This window comes from Numenius arquata, chromosome Z (assembly GCF_964106895.1).
Source record: "Numenius arquata chromosome Z, bNumArq3.hap1.1, whole genome shotgun sequence".
Taxonomy (NCBI): domain Eukaryota; kingdom Metazoa; phylum Chordata; class Aves; order Charadriiformes; family Scolopacidae; genus Numenius; species Numenius arquata.
Genome location: NC_133616.1, coordinates 49,625,812 through 49,652,289, shown reverse-complemented (window position 1 = coordinate 49,652,289; position 26,478 = coordinate 49,625,812). Strand labels below are relative to the sequence as shown.

Sequence of the window (26,478 nt, the reverse complement as noted above, 5' to 3'; positions counted from 1 at the left end):
TGAGACCTACTGATACAAGAAGTGCAGGAAAGATTTTTAAGTGGTGTTTAGAGATAAAAAAGATGCAAATGTGGGATTTTGAAGAGTATTTTGGTGTTTTTAAAAAATACTGCTGAGTACACATCTGTATGATTTGCACTTAAGTACTTCTTGATAAGGCGATCAACGGAAACCACCAGAATTGTGCATAGTACACTCACTGTGGTTTGCTTAAGAAACTATTCTAAAATAATAGACATCTAAGTCAACTTGTCTACCTTGGTTTATCCGAGTAGTTGAGACAAAAATAATTTAGCTGTCTTTGATCCTCCCTCCATTTTTCAGTGCATAATTCATATTATTATTTTATTAGTTATGAAAAATTACATTTGGATAGATCATTTGTATGAGTGTGTATACTTAGTACAAATAAATGTAGTTCCATAAGTACTTTTTTTATAGATGTAATGATTCTTTCTAGCTCAGACAAAATCACTAATGTAAGTGTAAAGACAGGATTTATTTGTAAATAACTCCTTACATGTGTTTCTACCAAACATTGAGTATAAATATTTTTTGAAAACTAAAAAGTACAAGATAATCCAGATAAAAATCACTATTTAAAGTAGGATTTTCTGAGTGCTGATGTAAACTGTTGTTAAACCATAATCTAATAACTTCACTTAAATTTGTCCACGCTGTTTCGTACAGTGTAGAAAAAAATACGATCTTCTTTATTAGCAGTTTTAAGTAATGATAGCTTCATATATTTTTGTTATTGCTCTTAAAATACAAGAACCTTTCAATATGAACTACTTATATAAAAATCCCAAATTTAGTGTACACTATGAAATGAGGAGGGAATTTACAGGTATTTTGGAGCTATCTTTCATATATGTATGTATCTGTCTTACTAAAAGACATTTTTTGTTTTTATTATGTATGGCTTCCATATAGTTTTCTTTTAAACATTAAGAATTATATCACAGACAAATTTCTCTTTTGAGAAAGCTAACTTACAAGCAGAGAAGGTATTGTATGTTTTCATACACTTTTCCTCTGACGGTTGGCCAGGCAAGTAGTATACAGGGATGTGACTGCTTATATTGGACAGCACTGGGAGTCATCCAAGTCTCTTGGAGAACCTAGCTAATAGGTGGAAGTTATTTTTTAATATGTTGATGTAATTTTTAATAGATGCACATTATTTGCTGAAAGAGTGTTCTGAAATAATGTGGAGATGACTCCCAGGAAAAACTATGACATTGAGTTTAGTGTTATGTGAATGATTATTCTTTCTTAGTATATCTGCTACTTCTTCAACACCATACAGTTACTGGAATTTTTTTTTTTATTATTATTTCTACTCATATTTGCTGATGAATGTGATGATGAACTTCTATTTTTATTCTTTTACAAATAGATTTTTCAAACAAATGTTTTTTGAAAAAGATTTTGGAAAGCACACCTATATGTAGGTGCTTTAGGAAGAATGAACCATGATTAAATGCTTCAGATGATGATGTAACAGGTATTTTAAAATACATACAAATAATCGGGTTTTCTGTATGACTAACAATATTTGTGAGAATGGTTACCTGTATGGCAGTCTTGTCTGAACATTTTGTTGTGGTTTTTTTTCTTTTCTTTACAGTTGGGTTGGTGGAGCTCTGCAGAGTTAAATGGAGCCTGATTATTCTTATTTGCCTTGTTTAGGGAAGTTCATCCCACCTAAAATTATGTGACCAGGGATTTAAATCTTGTTGAATGTGTAAAACAGGGAAGATTTGCCTGAAATGATTTTTTCCAGGAGATTCTTGGGGTGGGTTGGGGAAGGGAGAGGATAGAATTCTCAGCTGGAAATCAAATATTTTTCAATTTCTGTTTTGTGACTTTGAACAGGTACTTAATCTGTCTGTAGTTTGGTCACTAATTAATCCATTGGGAAGACTTCTCAAATCTCACTGCAGTATTAAGAATCCTAAGAATTTGTTTTAAGGATGCCCAGGTACTGTAGTAATGGAATACTAGAACAAAATTGACTCAAACAAGAATTCAAGGAATGTGGCTTTAGTATACATCACTGCAATATGTACTTTCCTCTTTTCATGTAGCAGTTCTTGCTTCATCTTTTTTTCCCATTTAAGAAATAGAACAGCTGTGTGGATGTCATTTGCATTTACCACTTATTTTTCTGGAGGGTGAGGCAGAAGTGGTAGATCTGTGACTTGATATGACACTGCTAAGAAGAATCAACTTGTATGATTTGTCTTCAAGGATCATACCTTCATAGGAAAAAATATTAAATGTGATTTACTGTTAATTGGAACTTCCTTCTGGGTACATTAATATTGGTGGTTGAGCAACAGTCTTTGGGCTCTGTTGGGGAGAAGAAAAATAGAAATGTAATTAAAAAGGATCATTGCCATTGAAAAGAAACTGCTTCTGAAAAGGACTTTATTTGCTAACTAAAGAACAGTTTAGGATGATAACATCTCTAGTTTATTCAAACATTGGATTTGCAGTGTGTGCCTTAGAGTATAAAATCAAAGTCAAGTGTCTTTTTGTTGCTCTGAGGTGCTGCTTTTGCCAACTCTACTTGTGTTGAACATGTAGAGTATTTGAATTTGGAGTAATCCTCCTAAAGAATAAATTGTGACAGTAGAAAAAAAGTGCTATAGTCAGAAACACTACTTGAATGTTGTTCCATTTACTTAGCAAAACATAAACAGATTCCTTTGTAAGTGCTGAATAAGGACACTTGCAGGAGATCAGATGAATACTTCCAACCATGGGATGAACAGGTGGGAATTCAGGCTGACAGAAAACTAGAGTGGAAGTCATCTGGGTTAGCCAGGTTCCTCTCCTTTTTTAGGATGTATGTGTACGTAGCAATTGATTGTACCCTGGGGGCAGGCAAGCAGCATTTGTGCTCAGTTACTTGGGTTTAACCATTTTTATTTGAATCTTGAGAGTGGTAGCTTGGTTTCAAATTGGTAGCTGCAGAAGGAGCAGGGGCTCTCTCTAATCTTCTCTTGTGTACACACATGGGCAGATACACGCAGGAGTAGGAAGGGGAGTGGGCTCAAGTGCTGATAAGTCAGTCGTTTGAGATGACAGGTTTCCCTGAAATAAAAGAAGTAGTATGCCCTGAGATTACAAGACAGGCACCCTGTGGAGGCTACGAGAGCTGGATTACATATAGATTATATGTGCAAAACTGAGTGGTGAAGTAGTAAACACCTGGGCAAATACTGAGTTTCTGGAGTTTTTTTTCATCTTGTAGACTGATGGCAGTACTGTGGGCATTTTTGTTTGCGAGAGTGCTCCATTTTTGTCTTTTATTCCTGGTCCCTGTCTTAGTCCTTTGTCTTTCTCAACTACCCCTGCATTCTCCAAGTAAAAAAAAAGTCCTGATTGATAAGACCTTACCAGGACTGGATCAACTTAATAGGACTGTGAGCTGGTGTTTAGAATTCAGGGAATTGTAGTGTGTGCAGGTAGTAATTGTCTAAAAGATAGCTATGGGCTTGATAAACTTAGACATTTCCAAGATAAACTTTTTGGAATTTTCCTGTTTGATAATCATGCCTGTTAAGTGAGAGGTGTGAAATAAGAACAAACAAATGTTTTTTCTGCTGCAACATTCAAGCAGTTCTCATGTAAGCAGTCAGTGAGACAACTGATCTCTAACTGGACTAAGAGAGCTGTGAATGTCTGATTGGAGCTGTGTACCAAGCATTGAATGTGGTTTCTGTGTCTTGGGGGAGAATCTTTTTTTTTTTTTTTTTTTTTTTTTTTTTTTTTTTTATAAAAGTTCAGTTTTCCCGTTGATAGCATTCTTTCTGTGTTTGTAACTTCCTTTTACCTGTTGCTAGTCCTAGCTCTGGTAGCACTTCTTGCTTTAAGAAATTTTTGAAGGCAGGCTGTATAAATATGGAAACATATGCTTTACAATTAAGTATCTTTCCTGATTGCATGCCAGTACTTCACACATAAACATGAAATTATTGCATGCAATTGTGTAATTATACATTCAGCTCTATTTCCATGTGAAGGTGTTAGGACCATATTTTTGTTCTTAAAATAAATGTAATTTTTGTTGAACATGAAATGTTTAACATTGGAAAATGTAAATCAATTTATTTTCTTTCAAAAACTCAGTAGTTAAGTGATTACATTAGCATTTTTTTTCAGTCCTCAATGATACTTTTTCTATAATTTCAAAATAATAATTTACATAGATAATATATATTTTAGTACATTGTAACAATGATACAATTTTTCTTCCCCTCTAGGAATTGTGGTGCTTGGATTAAACAGATCTCATGCCAAGAATGCACTTAACAAAAATCTTTTAAAAATGGTAAGTGAAAAGAACAGTTTTTAGTATAAAGGTGAAGTGTTGGAATTAAGTACTTTAAAAAGTGTTTGGTTATTGCCCTTCCTCCATTTCTTTGTAGATGTCAAAAGCTGTGGATGCTTTGAAATCTGATAAGAAAGTACGAACTGTTATATTCCGGAGTGAAGTCCCAGGGATATTCTGTGCTGGTATGCAAACTTAATTTTCCTGAGAAGCGGGAAATCTGTGTCTTATGTTGCACAAAAACAGCCCAGATTCCAAGGAAACGTGTCTTTTGTATATATTCATCTTAGTAGCAATCAAAACATTTTTGTATTATTTTCCTCATTTGCTAACAAGAATTTAATATAATTTTTATTCTATCTGTGTCATAAAGTATTTCAAAATACATAATAGAGTATTCATGGCAGTAGAAAATTATTTAATCGAGTTCCTAGAAGATCTTACATGTAGTTCAGAATGGAGGACCAACAAATGCTAAAGGCCCTATAAAAAGCCTGTGTAGAATGCTGTATCAAAACCATATTTTAAATACATTAAAATTAACTTTTAATTAAAGAAACATACTTAAAATTAAAATTCATTATGAATGTAACTGTTACTGCAGACTGAATGTATTCTTAAATTGAAAGGAAAAGAAAACAAAAAGCACACACCCCAACCCGTGTATCAGGCAGTACATGTGTCCTGCCAAAGTGCTCAGGAAAACAAACTCTCTGAACTACCAAACACTGGGAAACAGAATTTGTCAACATATCAAAATCAATTGAAGCACAACTGTGTCTTTTGTGGATAGCAAGTGGATACTCTCCTTATTTTTAGATGTCCCATCCAGTTCTTACTTTGTTCAAATTTAATATAAATTCCATTTGAAACTGAAAACAGAAGTCAGTTTCTTCTTTCTAATGTACAAATAGAACTGTCAGGAAAGAGGAGGAGATTAGTTCTAAAATCTTTATTTTCTGATCATTTATGCAGTCATTACGGTTGCTAGCCACATATAATGTGAAATTAATTCACTTTTAAATGCAAACCAGTTTTTCCAATTTTTACATATGTAACATACCTAAGTACTTTTAGTTGAGTTTAAACTTTTTTGTTGCTTTTAAAAAGTCTGTTTTCATCCAGATACGGTTTGTCACTTATAAGACTTGTGAAAAGAACTATCTTGAAAAAAGGGAGTAATCAATTCAGCATTTAGCAATACATATAAATAGGTTAAATATGCATGTATTAATCAGGATATTTAATTTAAAGGTTGTATCTTGTTTTAAAACAACAAATTTTAAAGATAAGATACTATTAATAATCTCCAGGCAAAAATAGTTTAAAAGCTGTGGTTTTTAATCTGATGAAGAATGCAGCATCAGAGTAACACATGCAGATAGGGTTTCACTTAGGTGTTATGTACTTCATAATAAAGGTGGCCGTTAGTTGAGATTTGTTATCATCTGCTTGGTTTTTGGGGTTTTATAAACCAATTTTTTTTATTTAACATTCATGAATTTTGTGGTAGTGTTATATAGCAAATACGAGATCAGAAATACTGATTTTGAGAGAGAAGATATCAGGTATCAGGTATACTATTAATATGATATTTCTGAGCTCCAAGTACTGCTCCAGTGTTCTTTGTTGGCTGAATTTGCAGAGATGTGGAGCTGTTTTGGTATTAGGATTTAATGTAGGCATTGTTGCCTGTTTGGATGAATAAAAGGCAACGTAGAGTACGTATACACAGCTGACTGTAGACAAGATGCAAGGGTGTTTATGTGTGGGTGTTAGGAAGGGAAATTAGCCCTGGAAAGATGAGTGTGAAAGACTAGCTGGTTAGCTATATCGGGATCTTAAACAAGGGAGTAGAAATAGGATGTGGCCCAGGTGTTTCTAATTTTTTAAAAAAGTGACAGGTAGAATGAGGGTCCTAATAAAGGAAGCTCCTGCAGCTGAACCAGTGAAATAAGGGGTGTTCCAACAGTGGTAACTGAAATTCAGGGTGAACTAGAACACTTAAAGCAGAGTTTGTCTGTGAAAATAGGCAGAAGGAGCTCAGTAGCTTGATGGATTGTTTCTATAGATGACTTTAAGGAGTGTCTGTAAACAGAATAAAACTAGAGAAAGCATAGTGGGACATGGAGAAAACAGGTAACAGCTTAGGGAAGTAGGATAAGGGAGAAACACTGGGTGTAATACAGTGTTTTCTGGAGGGGACTTACTCAGGAAATTCAGTAGAAAAGAAGAAAATATTTTCAAACTTAAATGTTAAAGGACAATGTGTTTTTTCAAGAACAGTTTATTTCCTTAAAAATGCAAGGATTGTCTTGTGAAGTGTCACGTTTTCTTATGCATTGTAGTGCAATTCAATCAGGCTAAACTTTGAATGTTTGTTTTATTTTTTGTATTTCCTCAATTATGTTTTCTTGCTTGCATGTGTTGGAATGTATGTTTTTAAAAATAATTTTTTTATTACGATTTTTTGGACCACCATCTAATGTTTTACAGACTGCAGATTCAGCAACTTTGTCCTAGAATGTAATTCCCTTTTATGTATGGAAAGAAATTCAAGATCCTTAAATCTTGCCATTCTTCAGCTATCAACAAAACTCTGTGAGAGTCAGGATGCAAGTTTCTTGTTTCCTTCTAAGGGCTAGTCCACAAGACATGACATCCAGCTGTTTTTCACAAAATGACAGTGTGGGTGATTAAAACATTTAAACTCTATTGATGACTGATGTGGATTTGAGTATGATTCCAAGTTACGGAATTTTCATATGGTGAAATGGGAGGGGGGAAAAAAAAAAGGAAAGGAATTATATAAAAGAGTATAGAGTTGTGCCAGCAATCTTATCCTTTCTTTTCTGCATAAAAATTCACTTTGAATCTTTACCACTGTTTTCTTTGTATCTTCTTTCTTATGCTGTATACATCTGCGAGTGCAGAAGGTTCCTCATTAATGCTCTAGCACTGATCAAAAGGGACACCTAGAAGTCAAAGAAGAGCTTGGCTGGGGTTAAGATTGCATGATGTCTATGAGGTTTTCTTATGCTTCCATCAAAAGTGCTTTGTCTCCAAGTCACTTATTGTCCCTTTCTTTCTCTGTCTAAAACCAAATAAATAAAATTTTGGCCTTTCTGGAGTGAATGTGTTTGAACAGCCCTGGCCTATGTAAGCCTGTGCTGTGTGCTTGCCCAGTTCTGCAGCCAAGGCACTATGTGCAGTAGTCTTCACTTTCTGGCAGTATTCCATCCTTGAAGGTGGCACAATCTCTGCATAGGGTAAGACAGGTGTTCCATGCATAAAAAGTTTGTGATCAAGTAATTAGGAGCTATGCTGTGTTCACAAGGAGATGAATTACATTTACATAGGCAGTTTGAATAGCTTAATTTTTCATTATAAATGTAATTTTAGCATATGCATATTAGTGATATTGCTCAGGTAGTTTTGGGAACAGATTTGCAGAATGTGCTGCATAGTGCTGTTGGAGCATGCAGTACTGTGAGGAAGGGAGGAAGGACTGTCTGCAAGTAGTTGCAAAACCTTATTTTGGAGTGCCAATGTATTCTGGAGACAAGCTTGCAGCTTCTTCTGATCTTAACTATGTAAGGCCTGAAAGAAGGTACAAATAAAATACATTCCCCAAGAGCTACTTTCTGGGTTTCAGATAGTGTTCAATAAAGTTTGTGATCCAAAGAGTTGAAACACTTCATATTGCACCTTAAAGCTTTTGTTGTTCAGTTTCCTAGGGCTTTGAATAAAAGGCAAAATAATATTTATAGAACTTTTAGTTATTATAGAATTTTGCCTTTGGAAATTTTGTTTTAGCAAGATGAGGCCTTCAGCGTGATTCCAAGTCGTCTTCTCTTTTCTTCCTCCCTCCCCTCCTTCTCTGCGTGTTTGGTGATATGAAATGGGGATTGTGTTATATTTTGCAATTACAAACTATGGATATTTCAGATCAGGTAATCTTTTCTTTTTAAACAGTTTTATTGATTGATGGTTACAGTAATTAAAGAAACAGACTCTTTTTATATTATTTTGTTTCCCTCTTTCCACCTGGTGTTCACAGAATGATATGGAGTTGGAAGGGACCTCTGGAGATCATCTAGTCCAACCCCCTTGCCAAAGCAGGTCCACCTAGAGCAGGATGCACAGGAATGTGTCCAGGCAGGTTTTGAATTTCTCCAGAGACGGAGACTCCACGACCTCTCTGGGCAGCCTGTTCCAGTGCTCTGCCACCCTCAAAGTGAGGAAGTTCCTCCTCATGTTTACATGGAACTTCTTATGTTCAAGTTTGTGCCCGTTTCCTCTTGTCCTGTCACTGGGCACCACATAATAGCTCTCAAACACTTGACCTACTCTTACATTTGCATAACTAGCAAGAGTAGTAGGGAAGTATTACTGTGGGTGTAGTCTTTTTCCTTCCAGTCTCTGCTAATCAAGCAAGGAGAGAGAGTGTATTTACCAGAGCATATTTTGGTCCTCCAGATTCCAGCTCCTGCACATGAACTGAGAAAAGAGGTCATGTATTACTCTTCTGTTCACTTCTGAGGATTCAGAACACACATGAAAATATTTTAGTGTCTTCTGAATATTTGTTGTTGCTGTACATACCTTTCATTTCCAAAAATAAATACCTTCAGAGGTAGATGGTAACTAAGTTCCTTCCTCTTTTTTTCATTCCAGACTTATACCATGTTTCAGATGCAAATTGATGCTAGCTGCTTCTAGACTACTAGGCTCAATGATGGTTGCATTTCCCCTAGAGCAACATGACTTAATGTGAAATCTGACAGGTTGATCAGCCATATGACAGCTATGTCTTGTGAGCGTGCACATAGTAATCTGTTGAGTTTGGAGCCTACAGCTTGCATTTGTCTGACATTGGTTATTTAACTTCTTAATTTTGTTTCTGGTGTTGTTTTTTAGAAAGAACTGATAGCTGTCATGATTTTCTAGAGCACATATTGAACAACTGAGCCAATAAAAAGTACAGTTAGGATTGTGGTTTGATTTCCTAGTGTATACAGAAAAAAATCCCATAAGAAAAACTGGTTGAAATGTCTTTCTTTTGGAAGTGTCTCTGTCGGATAACTCCAAATGCTCCTCTGCCTTCTACCCTGAGGAGGCATACTGAATTTCAGAAGAAATTGGAATGACTCTGGATTTTTGAGAGTGAGGAAAGTTTATCTTAAATGAAAGTTTGTTCTTGGCTGTAAGTACGGCTGCAGTGTTTCTAATTGATCAATTACATGATTCTATTGTTGGAATGTAGTTCAGATGAGTTCAGCATGTTGTTTGATGCATGTTATTCTGTTCATGTTTACCTTAACCTTGTGGCTAATTGTAGAACAAGGTACAAATAAAAAATGCTTGTAGCTAATGCAGCACTTGTAAATAGCTGCATGCTTAGTTTATGTCAGTCTCACCTCTGTGCTGATCAAGCTCAGGGAGCAGATCCTCCTGGAATCGCACATGGAAAATAAGGAGGTGATTGGTGACAGCCAACATGGCTTCACCAAGGGCAAGTGATGCCTGACAAATCTGGTGGCCTTCTACAGTGGTGCTACAACATTGGTAGACAAGAGGAGAGCAACAGATGTCATCTACCTGGACTTCCACAGAGCATTTGACACTGTCCGGCATGACATTCTCGTCTCTAAACTGGAGAGACACAGATTCGATGGATGGACCACTCAGTGGATTAGGAGCTGGCTAGATGGCACTCAAAGGGTTGCGGTTAATGTCTCGATGTCCAAGTGGAAGCGTGTGACGAGTGGTGTTCCTCAGGGGTCAGTACTGGGAGCTGTGCTGTTTAACATCTTTACCGGAGACATGGACAGTGGGATAGAGTGCACCCTCAGCAAATTTGCCGATGACACCAAGTTGTGTGGTGTGGTCGACAACAGTGGAGGGAAGGGATGCCATCCAGAGGGACCTGGACAGGCTTGAGAGGTGGGCCCGTGCAAACCTCATGAAGTTCAACCAGGCCAAGTGCAAGGTCCAGCCCCTGGGTCACGGCAATCCCAGGCACAAATACAGGTTGGGCAGAGAATGGCTGGAGAGCAGCCCTGAGGAGAAGGACTTGGGGGTGTTGGTGGATGAGAGCTCAGCAGGAGTCGGCCAACCGCATCCTGGGCTGCATCAAGAGAAGTGTGGCCAGCAGGTCAAGGGAGGTGATTCTACCCCTCTACTCCACTTTGGTGAGACCCCATCTGGAGTACTGTGTCTGTCTCTGGGGTCCTCAGCACAGGAAGGATATGGATCTGTTGGAACAGGTCCAGAGGAGGGCCACAAAGATGATCAGAGGGCTGGAGCACCTCTCCTATGAAGACAGGCTGAGAGAGTAGGGATTGTTCAGCCTGGAGAAGAGAAGGCACCAGGGATACATTATAGCGGCCTTCCAATACCTAAAGGGGGCTTGCAGGAAAGATGGGGAGGAACTCTTTATAAGGGAGTGTAGTGATAGGATGAGGCCTAATGGTTTTAAAGTGGAAGTGTTCAAGACCAGGCTGGATAGGACCTTGAGCAACCTGGTCTGGTGGGAGGTGCCCGTGCCCATGGCAGGGGGTTTGGAACTCAATGATCTTTAAGGTCCCTTCCAACCCCAACCATTACAGGCTGGATCGATGGGTTGAGGCCAGTGAGATGAGGTTTAACAAGGCCAAGTGCTGGGTCCTGCCCTTGGGTCACAACAACCCCATGCAGTGCTACAGGCTTGGGGCAGAGTGGCTGGAGAGCTGTGTGGCAGAAAAGAACCTGGGGGTGTTGGTCAACTGTTGGCTGAACATGAGCCAGCAGTGTGCCCAGGTGACCAAGAAGGCCAACAGCATCCTGGCCTATGTCAGGAACGGCGTGGCGAGTAGGACTCTGGGGCGGTCATCCCCCTGTACTTGGCACTGGTGAGGCCCCGCCTCGAGTGCTGTGTCCAGTTTTGGGCCCCTTACCACAAAAAAGACATGGAGGTGCTGGAGTGGGTCCGGAGAAGGGCAATGAAGCTGGTGAAAGGTCTGGAGAATAAGTCTTATGAGGAAAGACTGAGGCAGCTGGGATTGTTTAGCCTGGAGAAAAGGAGGCTGAGGGGAGACCTTATTGCTCTGTACAACTACCTGAAAGGAGGTTGTAGAGGGGGGGGGGTTGGTCTCTTCTCCCAAGTCACAGGCAACAGGACTAGAGGAAATGGCCTCAAGTTGTACCAGGGGAGGTTCAGATTGGATATTAGAAAAAATTTTTACACCGAAAGTGTTATTAAGCATTGGAATGGGCTGCCCAGGGAGGTGATTGAGGCACCATATAGTGGTTAGAGACATGGTTTAGTAACATGGGGTTTTTTTGGTTGGTTGTTTTTTGTTTTTTTTTTTTTTCTTTATTAGAGTTAGGTTGATGGTTGGATTAGATGACCTTAAAGGTCCCTTTCAACCTAGACAATTCTATGATTCTATGATTTATGCTGCAGGTAAATAGATAAATAGGTAAATATCCCTTTTAGCTGCAGAAAAAATACAAATGGGAGGTTTCCAGGAAGTTTTTCAATAAGAATATGAGAAATACAATCACGTTCATTTCTTTATCTCCAAATGAATGATCCATTCCTGTTGAGGACGCAGGCACAAGGAACTGAGTAGGAATTTGGGTGGGACTGTCAACAACAGTGCAGTCTTTAAATCAGTTCTAATCAGCTAAGGGTCACTTAGCTGCGTTCTCATTGGTGATTGCAATGCCTTTAGAGGTAAGACTTTTATAACCAAGTGACTAAACATAATTTCATTAATGAGAATAAATATAACCATATAGCTTGTCACATGAGCAAATTAAATAGGGTTCTGAACAGCTGGAGAACTTCTGCAGTTTTGTGAGGTGTTTGAAACTGACACAATGCTCAAGATTTTTTGGATGGTTACAGAAATGATACAGAAGTCTCCTGAGTAGAAATTGGTAGTGACTTCTTGTGCAGACTTCACAAAAGCAGGGGCTGTGGAGAAGCATCTTCAAGTGTGTCCCAGAATTTAAATGGAAGTGACATCTTGTCAAGATGATTATGAAGCAGTGAAAGGCACCTCTTTGAGTACCTAGAATAGTGAAATGTGCATGCAGACCGTACTTGTGCTAGAATGAATTTTCAAATAGTAAAGTTTTTTGTGGGGTAGATTTTGTGTGAACAGAAAAAATTAAAATGGAAAAAATGGATGTGGAACATTTTATACTGGGGAAGACTGTGTTCTGCAATGGGTGTCCTTAGGTAGTCGGATAATTTGTTTTCTCAGTTTCTCTTATAAAGAGACTCAGCTTTCTGGATATAAAATATATCCAAAATTTTATTTTAGTGTTTAGAGATTAATAAGAAATAGTTTTTCTCTGTATTTGTCATCTTTTTTAAAATATTCTTCTCTAAGGTTGATCCACAGATGTCTTTGGTTATGTAACTGGCTAATTTGAGCTTATATTAATTGGAAATTGCCGTGGTTTGGCCTCAGCCTGTCTCAAAGACCCACGTGGCCACTCTCTCGCCCTCCCCCATGGAGACCCACGTGGCTGCTTTCTCGCCCTCCCCCAGCCATGGGGGAGAATCTGAAGAAAAAGGCAAAGCTCTGGCAAAAAAAGGCAAAAAAGAAAAGGCCGAGACAAAGGCAGTGTAACAGAGCAGCAAAGGGAACAGGAAAACAACAGTAACACTGATAGAGGAATGTACAAAGATTACCCACTCACCGACCCACCCTGGATGCTTCAAGCTGCGACTTCCTACCCCCTCCTCCACGGCTCACATGGGATGGAATACCTGTGTCCCTGCCAGAGCCTGGGGAAAATTAACCCTATCCCTGCCAGAACCAGGACAGAAATGCATCTTCAATAGCTATATTGAGTATCCACGGCAACTGCAATGCATTTAATTCTGGTTTTAAAAAGGAATTCTGTAGTTTTTCTACCATTTTTATACAAATTTTTTCTAGGTTACCTGTGTAGATGACTCCCACATTTCATATGCATGTTTCAGTTGGATTTGGAGTATAGTCCTTGTGGCACCGCTTAGGACTGCTTAGGAGTTGTGTTGAACTTAGTGTACAGCTACTTGCTTAAATGCATCACACTTTATTTTTTTTTTCCTTTTCTATCCTGTATCTTTGGAAGGTTGTAATTAGATGACTACTGGTGTACATGACACCATGTAAGAAGCTTTTGTAATTACCTACATGTGTAATGTAGAGATGCGAAGATGAATTTGACTACAGTAATAAAGACTTAACTGGAAACTTGCAAAACCATCACCAGACCAGTTCTGGTGTCTCTCTGTGTGTATCAACGTCTGATGGCTGCAAGATTCGGTGCTGCCGAAGTCTTTGATTTGGTAGGGTAGACTGGTGGAGAGGATGCTGTATCTGAACAGTCTTTGTTTCCATAGAAGTGAGTAAAATCTTCTTGATATGCTCAAGATTCTCCTGTTAGGAAGATCCTTAATATGGGGTAATTTGTTGCCTTTAGCCAAGGTATAGGCTGTGTAGTTTCCTGCAGGTATATTAGAGCTAGATAACTCTTGATTTAAAATCTAAAGCTACAGGAATATATACACAGTCTTCACCGGTATCTTTAGGCTCTTTGAAGTCACAGGGCAGTTCAGGTGGGTCCTCTGCTACACTTGTGTGTATCAGCTTTCTGTAGCTCTCTGTAGGTATTCTGAAGTATTTGGATTGTCTCACTTGTGGTTGATCTGTGGTGCTAACATGGTGGACTGGTGGTCTGATCTTAAAAACTTGTACTGGGCATGGCTGGGGTAGAGATAATTTTCTTATGGTGCTGTGTTTTAGATTCATGACCACAACAGATAAGACACCAGTGGTTTAGCTGTCACTGAAGAGTGCTTGCACTGCATCAAGACCCCTCTGCTTCTTACTGTGCCAGTGGGTCAGCTGAGGGTGGGCAAAAGGTTGGGAGGGGACACAGCTGGCACAGCTGACTTGAGTTGAGCAAGGGAATATTCCATAATGTGTGAAGTCGTGCTCAGTAGTAAAACTGGGGAGTTGTTTTTCCAAAGTAGACCTTGCTCAGGACTGACAAGGCATTGGTGGTGGTGGTGGATGGTGGCGTCATTACCTGCCAGCCAGAGTCAAACCCTGTGCAAAACTATACAACAGCAATGAAATCTTGAGTCATTAGCTGCGGTAGCTCCAAAAATGTCCTGTATGGTAATGAATACCGACATTACTATAATGTTACCATACTCCTTTTTAATTTCGCTAGTGGGATGCTTGAAGTCACTTTAAGCCTGCTCCAACAGGTGTTGCAGCCCTAGAGGATTATTCTTTTTTCCCATTCTTTTTTCAGAGAGCAGTGATGAACTCTAAGAATGGAATATTTAGGGAGGTGCTCTTTAGCTATTTTTAATCCAAAAGTATCTTTAGTGCTATTCAGGTAGACACACATGTTTTAGAAAAAGATTCTTTCTGTACTTCTGGCCCTTGATGGGTGCCAGTTTGTGCAAACTTTGAGAGATGCCTTATACGGATTGTTGTTCTCACTGCTTTACCTATGGACAGTTGCAGTTTTTTACTGGAGTCTGGAACTGCACTGCCTTGGAGTATTGGGTATTAGATTACCAGTTTGAGATATATTCCTAGATTCCAAAATGTTGTTTGTCTGTTTTTATAGGCCTGCATCAGCAATAGGCCTTTCATTTCAGTTCTTGGGATGGAGAAAAAGTTCTCTGTATGTAAGAGTGAAGACACTGAATTTTATTTTTTTTTCTATCTCTTGAAAGCTGGGTTAGTATCCTAACCTGCATTATGACAATTCAGGAACTTCATCTGTCTTTCCAAGCTGCTTGTACATCTCTGTAAAAAGTACATTTTAGATTCCCAAGATAGTGTTGCATATTTTGAAATGGAATGTTATTTATTGCACAGAAAACACAGAGGACTTTATTAGACATAAGCCTCTCTTTTAGTAATATCAAGTTGTTCATGGTTTGGTGATGGTAACAGGTCAGTAGGAGCACGGAGCAATTTGGTTGACTCCCAGCATGATACCAGACTGACTTGAACATGATTATGATGGAATGTGGCTATTTTAGTTCATTATTTCTCACTCTTTTTCTCATCTTCAAATGCTAGTTATAAGAAACAAATCAGATCTTTATTATGTGTATGTTGCATGTGTGTCATAGACTGTCCTACATCTTCTCAAAAGCTGCAAGCTCTTAGTTTCAGATGTTGGCTAGAGCTTTTGCTACAGTTTCAAGGCATGCATATGGATCAATTCTTTGTCAGAAGTTACACTCACTCATCCATGCTCCATATAAAATGGTTAAAAACTGTGTGGTTTTAAAATGGCTAAAACCAAGTAAAGATCACTTTAACAGAAAGATACAGATTATTGATTAGCCCTGTTAATACTAAATTGATAAGGATAACTTTTGGCTAGGCCTCTATTACCCAGGACATCACTGGTAAATATGTTGATACTTAGATGAGGAACTTAATTCTTTTTAACTTCTATTATGTACCTCTTTTGACTTTCCACTGTGGTGTCAAAGGTCCAGTTCTCTTCCATAAGTTTTAACTCAAATTGAGTAGTCACCTTGTCCTGGGTCTGGTGGGGATAGGGTTAATTCTCCCCAGGATCTAGCAGGGACACAGGTATTCCATCCCATGTGAGCCACGCCGAGGGGGGTGGGGGGTGGGGGTGGGAGGTGGCCGGGATAGGGGAGGGATGGGAAGCCCTGGGAAGCAGGGAAGAGGGCTGGGGCGTCCTGAGTCCGGTTGGCAAGTATCGTACTCGCGGTTGTATATTCCTCTGTCAGTGTTATTATTGTTGTTGTTTCTTGCTCCCCTTGCTGTCCTGTTAAATTACCTTTGTCTCAACCCACGAGTTTTTGCCTTTTTCTTCCGATTCTCCCCTCCCGGCCGCGCTGGCGGTGGGGGCCCGATCCGAGCGAGCGGCTGCCACGTGGTCCTTTGTTGCCGTCTGAGGCCAAACCACAACAGTCCTTTTTGGCGCCCAACGTGGGGCACTCGGAGGGTTGAGATAACGACAGATCTGACCAGAGCGTGTTAAAAGCAATTTGTTATCTGTATTTATTGTATTAATTGCTGGGCACAATGTTGCTTCGTTTGTTTTCATGGCTGTGTTATGTAAACTCTTACATGCTCTATGTACTCCCCGTGATGATGTTTATCACTTCTGGGAGAGAGATCAGGATCATAATTTTGCTGTCCTGTGCGATATCAATTTATGATATGATAGCATCACTGTTTGGATGGTTATGTTGGGTTGTTTATTCGGCACTGTTTTCCTGCCCATACCTTGGGGAATTTATTAATAATCACACTGAGTCTATGGGGAAAGCAGGGGGGGATACTTTCCCCAGCTCTTTCACCTCCCTTTTCTCTTTTGTGCTGGGTATGCCAGTTTTTGAGAATTTTGAATACTCTTGGGATGTGCAAACCAGCTTGGTCCTATTGCTAGGTCTCCTGAATGTTTTTCAGTTTTTGTTTAGGGTTAAGCAACTATTTAAGACTACCACCCTGAGATCTGCCCCGAGGCTGGAGAGTCATGGGTGGCATAGCATGTGGGAGAACATGGGCAGGTACCTAGAGAGCTTCTCACCTCTAATGGTCTGGGATTTCAGCCCTGAACAATTACAGGACCCTGATAAAGTGATACAATATTTGAAAGGAAAACGCTGTTGCTATTCCAGAGAGGCACAACTCACCGTACTGTGCTGGGCCCTGGCCAGTATCTACCAAGCACTGCTCAATGTTGCACAGCATCCTCAGGAGAAAGAGATAGAAACCAGGCCAACAGGCAGTGTGGCTACTGCCACCCCTGCAACAGACACTGCGGCCACTCCAACCCCAGTGGAAGGCATTGCACTTACTCCAGCCCCTGCAGCAGGCGCTGTGCCTACTCCAACCCCAGTGGCAGGCATTGCAACTGAACCAGAAAACCAACCTGTGCCCGTATCAGTTGCCCCTATCCAGAAGAAGAGATATACCAAGAAATCAGTTCGCTTAGTGAGGGATGACGATGAACCAGGGTCATCACGAGAACAGGAGGAAGATGCAGAACCAGAGATAATCACTAGATCCCTATCCCTGAGCGAGCTGTGGAACATGTGAAAAGATTTCAGCCAACTTCCAGGCGAGCACATTGTCACCTGGCTGCTCTGGTGCTGGGATAATGGAGCCAGTAGCTTGGAATTGGAGGGTAGGGAAGCCAGGCAGCTGGGATCTCTGTCTATGGAAAGGGGCATTGACAAGGCAATTGGGAAAAAGACACAAGCCCTCAGCCTCTGGAGGCGTGAGTGAAAGGTACCCCTTCAGTGAAGATGTTGTATGTCATGGACGTGATCAATAAAATCGCAGCTATGTCTCCACCAACTAGTAAAAAGGAAGCATAAGGTTTCCTAAGCATTGTGGGTTTTTGGAGGGTGCATATCCCAGATTACAGTCTGATTGTGAGCCCTCTGTATAAAGTAACCTGGAAGAAGAATGATTTTAAATGGGGTCTTGAGCAGTGACAAGCTTTTGAACAAATTAAACAGGATATAGTCCATGCAGTAGCTCCGGGGCCAGTCCGGGCAGGACAAGATGTTAAAAACGTGCTCTACACCACAGCTGGGGAGAACGGCCCTACCTGGAGCCTCTGGCAGAAAGCACCAGGGGAGACACGCGGTCGACCCCTAGGGTTTTGGAGTTGAGGATACAGAGGATCCGAAGCCCACTATACTCCGAAAGAAAAGGAGATATTGGCAGCATATGAAGGGGTTCAAGCTGCTTTGGAAGTGGCTGGTACAGAAGCACAGCTCCTCTTAGCACCTTGGCTGCCGGTGCTGGGCTGGATGTTCAAAGAAAGGGTCCCTGCCACACGTCATGCAACTGATGCTACCAGTAAGTGGGTTGCACTGATCACGCAGCGAACTTGAATGGGAAACCCCAGTGGCCCAGGAATTCTAGAGGTGATTATGGACTGGCCAGAAGGCAAGGATTTTGGAATATGGCCAGAGGAGGAGGTGACACATGCGGAAGAGGCTCCACCGTATAATAAACTACCAGGAAATGAGAAGAGATATGCCCTGTTCACTGATGGGTCCTGCGGGATTGTGGGACAGCATAGAAAGTGGAAGGCTGCCGTGTGGAGTCCTGCAAGACAAGTTGCAGAAGCTGCTGAAGGACAAAGTGAATCAAGCCAGTTTGCTGAGGATCCCGTGGTGGCTTCCGGTCCCTCCCCTAGATCCTGGGGACAATTAACCCTATCCCTGCCAGACCCAGGACATCATCCACCCCTTATTCCATACCATTCCATGCCATGCCCAGATCCTACAGTTTCCAATTAAATGCTAGCAGTTTCCCCTGACATATATATATATATATGTACATATATGTACGTATATATCCATACAGGTATAATGTCCTTAGCCTGTGGGCCATCACTCTAAAATGTCTATTGAGTACATTTAATCCATGACTTTGGGCTCCATCTGCTAGAACAGTCTCTCAGGGCATGCAAGATGGTGTGTGTGGGGCCACTGTGGGGGAGCAGAGCAGGCTGGGGCCTCTCGGGTCTGGTCTGATCGGCAAGTGGTGGTATCGTAATCGTGGTTGTATATTCCTTTGTCAGTGGTGGTGGTGGTGTTTCTTGTTCCCTTTGCTGTTCTGTTAAATTGCCTTTGTCTCAACCCACGAGTTTCACCTTTTTCTTCCCATTCTCCCCTCATGGCTGTGGTGACGGTGGGGGGTCCGGTCTGAGCCAGTGGCTGCCACGTGGTTCTTTGTTGCCATCTGAGGCCAAACCTCGACACACCTCCATTTGAAATACTTGTATCTCGTCTGTGGACATTTGACATCTTGATTTGTGAAGAAAGGCTGCTGGTTTTCCTTTCAGTTCTCTGAGGTAGGTTATCACAGCGCACTATGAGCTAACTAACACCTTACCCTAGTGTTTTAAGTGCTCATGGCACCTGGTTTCTTTATTGGTGAGGGAACTGAACCTGCTTTGCCATTTATATCCTTGGCTGAGAAAACCTGCTGGCAAAAATAATATGCTCTCATATGCTTGGTGGTAATATGTGCTGGAAATAGAATACATGTGCGCAACACATGGCAAAAATAGTTATTGCATGCTAAAGAATTATTTTCCACTTGCTCCTGAAAAGAATAAAATGATCATGTAGCAGAGGTATTTAGACACATCTGAATCTATGGCATTTTCATCTTAAGACAATTTACAACAGTTAATTTTGTATCTGCTTCCTTCTATACATGGAGTAGCACACAATCCAACTATGTATATATGTGCTAATTGCCACAAATATAAAGAAAACCTTCAAATAATTAAAAATTTTTACCTTGTCTTGTCTTTGCCTGCTACTTACACTGGTTTCTTTTAAGGACAGTTGTTGTAGGTTTACTGCAGTAAAAGGTATTTTTTGCAAGCATGTAGATTGGATGTGCAGCTCTTGAAAGCTAGAGGAGAACAAAATAACTGAATCCAGATAAATGTAGCATAGAGTTGCTTATATATTCACAGTTATATGTTTATGCAGTGATGTAGGAAAAGGTGGAGACCTGGCCATAGTGAAAATGGTATGAATCTTGTATGTAGTTTAGGGTTTTTTATATGCAGTCCGTGGACATTTGTTTCGTACCTTTCGAAGTGTTTTCCTTTGTAAAAGTAATATGGGTAATACGAAAATTATGAAATTCTGAAATTTCTCTTTAGATTATTTTGTGATACCACGTATATATTTTAATAAATAGAAATATATGTGTGCTTCTGTTTATACAAATCGGGCAACTCTTTTATTGTCTTACACCAAAATAAATTTATAAGATAAGTAAAAGAAATGCTGTGACTCTTAGTCAGATAGGTAGTTGTCTACAATGTCCCTCAGTATTTTCCAACTTAATGTCAGTAGTTTATATTAGTGATCATCTTGTTGATAGTCATCTCTTGTTGATACTTTATTTCTTTGTGTGGAGTTCCTGTCACCAGCTGGAATTTACTGACTGCATGTGGATGGACATGGTTTTTAAGTGATTGAGCTCTGGGCTCAAATACCACCAATCTGTATAATTTGTTAAGCCCCTCCAGATGGCTGATGACATTCCAGTGTTGGACCTCCTTTCATTTACTTTCTTTCTCTGAAATAATCTGCTGACAGGTCTATTGGATAGTCTTTTAAAAATAGAAGAGATCAAATATCTCTGAAGTATTTTAAAATAACAAGTCCTTAGGAAACAGAATTGAGTTTGCAACATTGGTGCTGAAAATATATTCAATGGATGAGAAATTTTGCTATTTGCAAGCATTTTCATTCATTTTTTCCAGTCAGGTCACTGGGAATAAGGTAAAGTACTGCTTATGAGCTGCTTAACTTGGTGCTTATGAGAAATAGAATTGCAGCTGCTGTTTTCCTGCCTGACTTCTGTGTGAACAAAGCATAATTAAGATATGTTCCTGCTCCTGGCTCCAATGCTTACTAGTCCTTACTTTCACATAGTAATGTGTGGAATGGCAAGACTTTGGCCTTGAGTGCTGTCCCAGTATTAATATGAGCCAGAGATGTTTGTGCAGGAATGCCAGCCATTTTAAGGCATCATTTTTTTTTTTGGAGTTCAAGATTTAAGCTTTCTGAATAGACTTAAAAGTGGCCAAAGCTGAGCTCCATATATTTCACGTTTAAGGCTTTTCTTCTCCTATTTGAGTTTTCCCACAAAAGTCCTTGTCTCACCTGCTGTAGCTTGAAAAGATTCCCAGTCAAACTCAATAGTCACCTCATCTAATCTTTCTAAAGCCATTATTTCAAATCTTTCTTCATGTTTGTTTGTGGTCTGCTGTATGCAGAGAATTATCATGTTATAATAGGGAGGCAACGAGTCATGATTATTGTTATAGATGTTCTTCACACGGTGTGTTTATTTTCATACACTACAGGTATTATTTACCTGCTTCTTTGAATGTTCCAATGGAAGTGTCACTTGCTGCATAGCTGCACAGAATCCAGTGTCACTGAATCTTGACCTGCTGGAAGTTTATAGCTAGTGTACCAATATGACTAATACTTATCACTGGGTCGCGGGGGAGAGCAGGTAAAGAGATGCTGGGTGATGTCTTTCAAATCAAGGGATGGGACAGAGGGTGATGAAAAAGAAGAAAAAGGCTTTCATCCATGCCTTCATTTACATTCAGGTAATATAACAGTTCAACCTGTGTTTTTTCTCAGGAAGAACTCTTCCTTTCTTTAGTAGGATTTATGCCTGAATACTGACTCCAGAACTTCTTTAGAAGAGATTCTGACTTTCTCTTTTTTACCACATAACACACTTCCTCCTTTTCTGTTTACATCTCATAAAACTGGGTGTGTGCTCTTAGTTAACTATTTTTGTGATTATTACTAATCAAAATAGATAAAGCCAGCAGTATCAATTCCTTTTAACATTAAAAAAAAAACCAACGCGTGTTCAGTGGTCAGATATATGGTATATGTAAAAGATTTGAGTCAGTCATCTGTAATAGTGAAATGAAAAATGTCTGTTTTTTTCTGTTTAATTTACTAGAAATCAGTGTGGAACAAACAGCATGTTGCTCAGAATTTCAGGTGTGCTCATATTTCTTTGAGTTGAAAGGCTTAGTACTATTTAGTAAAAATGTTCAGTTTGAAAATCACTATTCATTTAAGGTTAAGGAAGAAAGATGAAGAATCTCACCACTAGCAAGTTTTAGGAATGCCTTCTTATTAATCAGAAGATAGAAAACTGTGTGTCACTTGTCATTATAGGGATTAGATGTTAGTGAACTCACTGCAAAACTATTGCAATCGATGCAAATGAGATGTGGTGCTACGTTAATGCTGTTTTTTTTCAGGAGTAGTGGTGTTAAAGTATCCATCATTCATACTCTGTTGAGTAAATTACTTTTACTCAACTCTGGTGCTGATCTCTTCAGAGGATTTTCGTTTGGAATTTTTTTTTTTTTAATAGGAATCAAAAGTAATGATTCTACTGTTAGTTTGCAGCTAAATAGTAGGGTAAAAAAATGCAACTTTTATGGTTGTCTAATTTGAATTATGTTATTCTGTATAAGAATTCATTTATGTTTCATTACGAGAAAGTAAATGCACATCTTATAGGCATGACATAGAAGTTCTCTTAGTGAAGTCTGAATTTGAAAAGGAAAAGTGGTTTGAGGAGGTTGGGTATTCAGACTACCAGAATGACTGGATTAAAAAAGTACTTCTGTAATGCTTATTGTGGAAATAATATAGAAATACAAGTGGTGTAAGAAGTAGCTTTCACTTTTTTTGTTATTGTTAAAAAAAAAGAAAATTTCTGTATTGAAAAATAATTGTAACATACATTGCTTTTTATTAAATGCTGATAATTGTCATTACCATGATGTGAGGTGTAAACTCGTGGTCTTGCTGTGTTTAAGTTACTGGGCTGTTGCATGAGGGATTATTTGAAGATTGGGACAAAGGTCTGTCATGATCTGATCGCTCTAGAGGTGGTATTTGAGGTTCCTAGCCACTCACAAGGTGACCTTCACTGCTACCACCACTGTCTTCTCTTTCTCGATCTTCTCACTGATTGTGTATCTATCTGAGAGTCAAGGATGATGCAGCCTTCATGCCTGTCTTCTGCTAGTCCTGATTTGTTAGCCTGACAGAGATCACTAGAAGTGAGATATAGCCCAGAATCAAACTTAATATTGCCTTAACTTACTGTTTGGAAACAGGTAATTGTCCTATTCTTGTACCTTTCCACCAGCACTGGTCTCTTTCATGTGCCATGGAGGAAACTGCAGGAAGCCCTCTTTTGGTAGTTGTACAATATCTATAAGTGGATACTAGGGACTAGGGAGTGACTGAGGCAGTTGTTCGATGATGGAAGTGTCACAAAGAAAACTGGTTGGTGTTTGGGAAAAAAATGGCTTTGCTTTTAATAGGTGAGAGTAGGATTATTATAAGGATTCTTTTTTTTTCCCCTCTGCATGTGAAGATGAATTCAGGAAAGGCATGAGAGGTTTAAGCTGCATTTTGTGGCAGAGAGGTTTAACAGGAGGAATATTGTTGGGTGCTTCTAAATTTAGAGTTGGACAGAGAGGTTGGAAGAAGAGCCAGCTGATTTTAATCTATATCTGGTCTGAATTTACATAGGCATTGAAAAGGGATTGTAGAACTTGTGCATATAAAGCTAGAGTCATTTTTATTCAGGATTCCTGGGTTTGTGTAAGAAACCTGTGTGAATTAGCACCTTGGCCTTGAAGGAAGGCTTAGGATTGAAAAGCTTAAAAGAAAAAAAAGCAAGGTAACACCCCCCCCCCCCCCCCCCCAAAGCTGTACTTTCTAAAATATCCCATTTATGGGAACTAATTTAGCAGTTAGTGCTTTAAATATGCTGATCTGGGTGTAAATTATTGCAAGATATGAGAGAACCTATAGCACTGGAGCAACAAGACTGCCATTTTACCAGAGGGAATGCTCAGGACTGACATCCTGCCAAAGGCTCAAATATACAGGAATTGTGGGCATTTTCTTTGTTCTTCACAGTTTGATGATTCTTGGGAACTGTTCTGTGCCACAGAGGGGATATATGCAAAAAAGGCAGCTATCCGAGTCATGCTAATAAATGATGACAGCAAATCTTATATGGAAGAATATCAATATCAGTTTTGACTTAATTCATATTAAGTCATATATTCATGTTTAAAGAACTTCAGGAGTATAAAGTCCTGCATAAAAAATAAATATTAATTTAAATTACTTCCTTGCTAAGGAAAAATACATAGCATCCTTCATGCCAAACTGGTTTTCCCTTTACTAAAATGACTGCAGCTAGCATGCTTCTCATACTGTTTTGAAATTTAGAATATACCTTGCTTTTTATCAAAGTTACAGGTAAATGCATTTTTCTTTGTACTCAGTTCAGGTGGTGTGTGCAAAAATTTGTGTCCATACTAGTGCAGAATAGGATTCATGGTTGCTGTCAATAAAGCAAATGATTAATAGAGAAAGTAGGTGGTTACTCTTAATTTATGAAAGGTGAATTATGAAGTCTGCTGCTTTAAAAACCTTGTGATAACTATATGTTGTGAACTAGTTTCTTAGATGCAATGTTATTTAACAGGCAATTATGAAAAATGTATTATAACCTCCTTAATATGTTTGTGTAACAGTATCAAAGACTGAGAGACAACCCAGTTAGATAGGCATAGGGCCAAGGTCTGTTTTTTTAGCTGACTGTTTGTTTATAGCTCTTAGGGGCTTCAGAGCCAGCTTTTAAATATATTAATTTACTCTTGTGGCTGGGTCCCATGGTAATGTACTGATTTTACTTTTTTGGTTCCTTATATGTAACATACTAAAATGTCTTCCTACTAATAATGAGCATATGTAACCTTACTTATTTTCATTTCAAATAATTCGATCTTTATAGTGTGCTGACTGAATTTTGTGCATCAGAAAAATTGAGTCCTGAATACTTTCACATATAACTTTTTGACTTCTCTGTTCATTTTTGTATGAGAACATTTTTGGCACTTGCTTATTATTTTGTGATATGTTACTGACTTCTTTGCCATTGTGTTTTTTGTTTCCTACCTGATTTGTTTAAATTGATAAATTGTGATTTTTTTTTCTTTTATATCCCAGTATGAAATGCACTAAAATATAGAGCTCCAAGTGATACTTGCCATGTAAAAGTGGTGATGATGTCTGTTAAATTTAAAATAAATAAATAAATATCAAGGAAAAATTTGGATATGAGAAGATACGAGAGTTTGGATAAAACTGTGTGGAGACTGAGACTAAATGTCATGGGATTCCTTCCTCATTGAAAAGTTTTGAGATACTCTACAGCATAGGCAAAGTTTTAATGTGAATCTTGGATTTTTATCTATCTTTAAGGAATAAGAAAACAAAAAAAAAGGGTTATGCAAAGCCATGTTTTGCCAACAATACTTGTTCTCTTAGACGTTAATCTTTGAAGTAATGATCTTTAAATTTTACCTGTTACATGCACACATTTGATTTAAAGTTTAAAATATGAAAAGTCAGCAGAAAAGGCACACAATAAGTTGTACTGCTTTGTGAGCAAGATCTTTTTCAGTAGTGCTCATAAAAGACGATCTTCAGAAGCAAATTGCTAACAGTTCTTTGTTTCATGGGTATTTCAGTAATATTTTTTCCCTTTCTCTTTATCCTTAACTTTCAGATCTCTCATACCTCGCAACTAAACCCCATGATTTGTGATAAAATGATGTTTAGTTTCTTAATGTTCTGAATTAGTAACTGAGTTATAAGAATTGATAGAGTCAATTTGAATATAAAATCTTGCAAATATTTAGGAATACAGTGGAGCATATTCAATATGTTGTAAATCTATTTTGTGTGTTCTGTAGCTTTTAAACATTTAGATTTGAATATTCCTTTTTACTCTTAAAATAATAATAATAAAAAAGCTTTCTTCCTGTCTTTTAATCTCTCAAATACTCATTCTGTGGTTTTTTTGGAGGAGTTATTTATTCACCTTACCTTTGGAAAATGGGTCAGACTCACAAGATGTAGTACAGAAATATTGCTCAGGTATGCAGAGATATGTTTAGGATGGAAGAAGCTCAGCTGGAGCTTGAACTAGCAAAAGGTGTCAAGAATAACAAGCAAACCTCCTGTAGGTATGTTGCTACAAAGCAGAAGTTCAAGAAGTTCAAGGTCCATTGCTTTATGGCACTGGCAGCTTAGTTATGAATGACACCAAAAGGCAGAAGTACTCCATTTTCTCTTTGCCTTGGTCTGCATTGGAAAGCTAAGCTCCCAAGCCTCTGTGCCAAGAAGCGACAGCAAAGTAAACAGCAAGCCACTGGCAGTAGAGGAGGACTGAGTTAAGGTCCATCTGTACCAGCTGGAAACATACACATGATGGTCCAGAAAGTTAATTAATATTTATGAAGTATTTTGTCAGTTCTTAATCGATCAGACTGGATGCACTTTTATTCAAAAATACAATCAGTACTACCTCTAATGGTAGAGATTGATGATCCAAGTATCCTGGGTCTGGCTAGGCTGGGAGGTGCAAGGGGATTCTTACTGGAATGCATGCGTATTTTGTCTGCAAAGCATAAGATGCTTTTCCTTTCACACAGGCAAGAGATTT

General features: G+C 38.9%; 1 protein-coding gene across 2 annotated transcripts in view; it reads left to right on the top strand.

Moving 5' to 3' along the window:
- Nucleotides 1–26,478, top strand: part of AUH (AU RNA binding methylglutaconyl-CoA hydratase) — a 125,247-nt gene that overhangs the window by 2,289 nt on the left and 96,480 nt on the right. For both annotated transcript variants that reach the window (XM_074165760.1, XM_074165761.1), the window contains exons 2-3: nt 4,278–4,345; nt 4,443–4,530. In XM_074165760.1, coding sequence (XP_074021861.1) covers nt 4,278–4,345; nt 4,443–4,530 — 156 coding nt within the window. The remainder of the gene's footprint in view (nt 1–4,277; nt 4,346–4,442; nt 4,531–26,478) is intronic.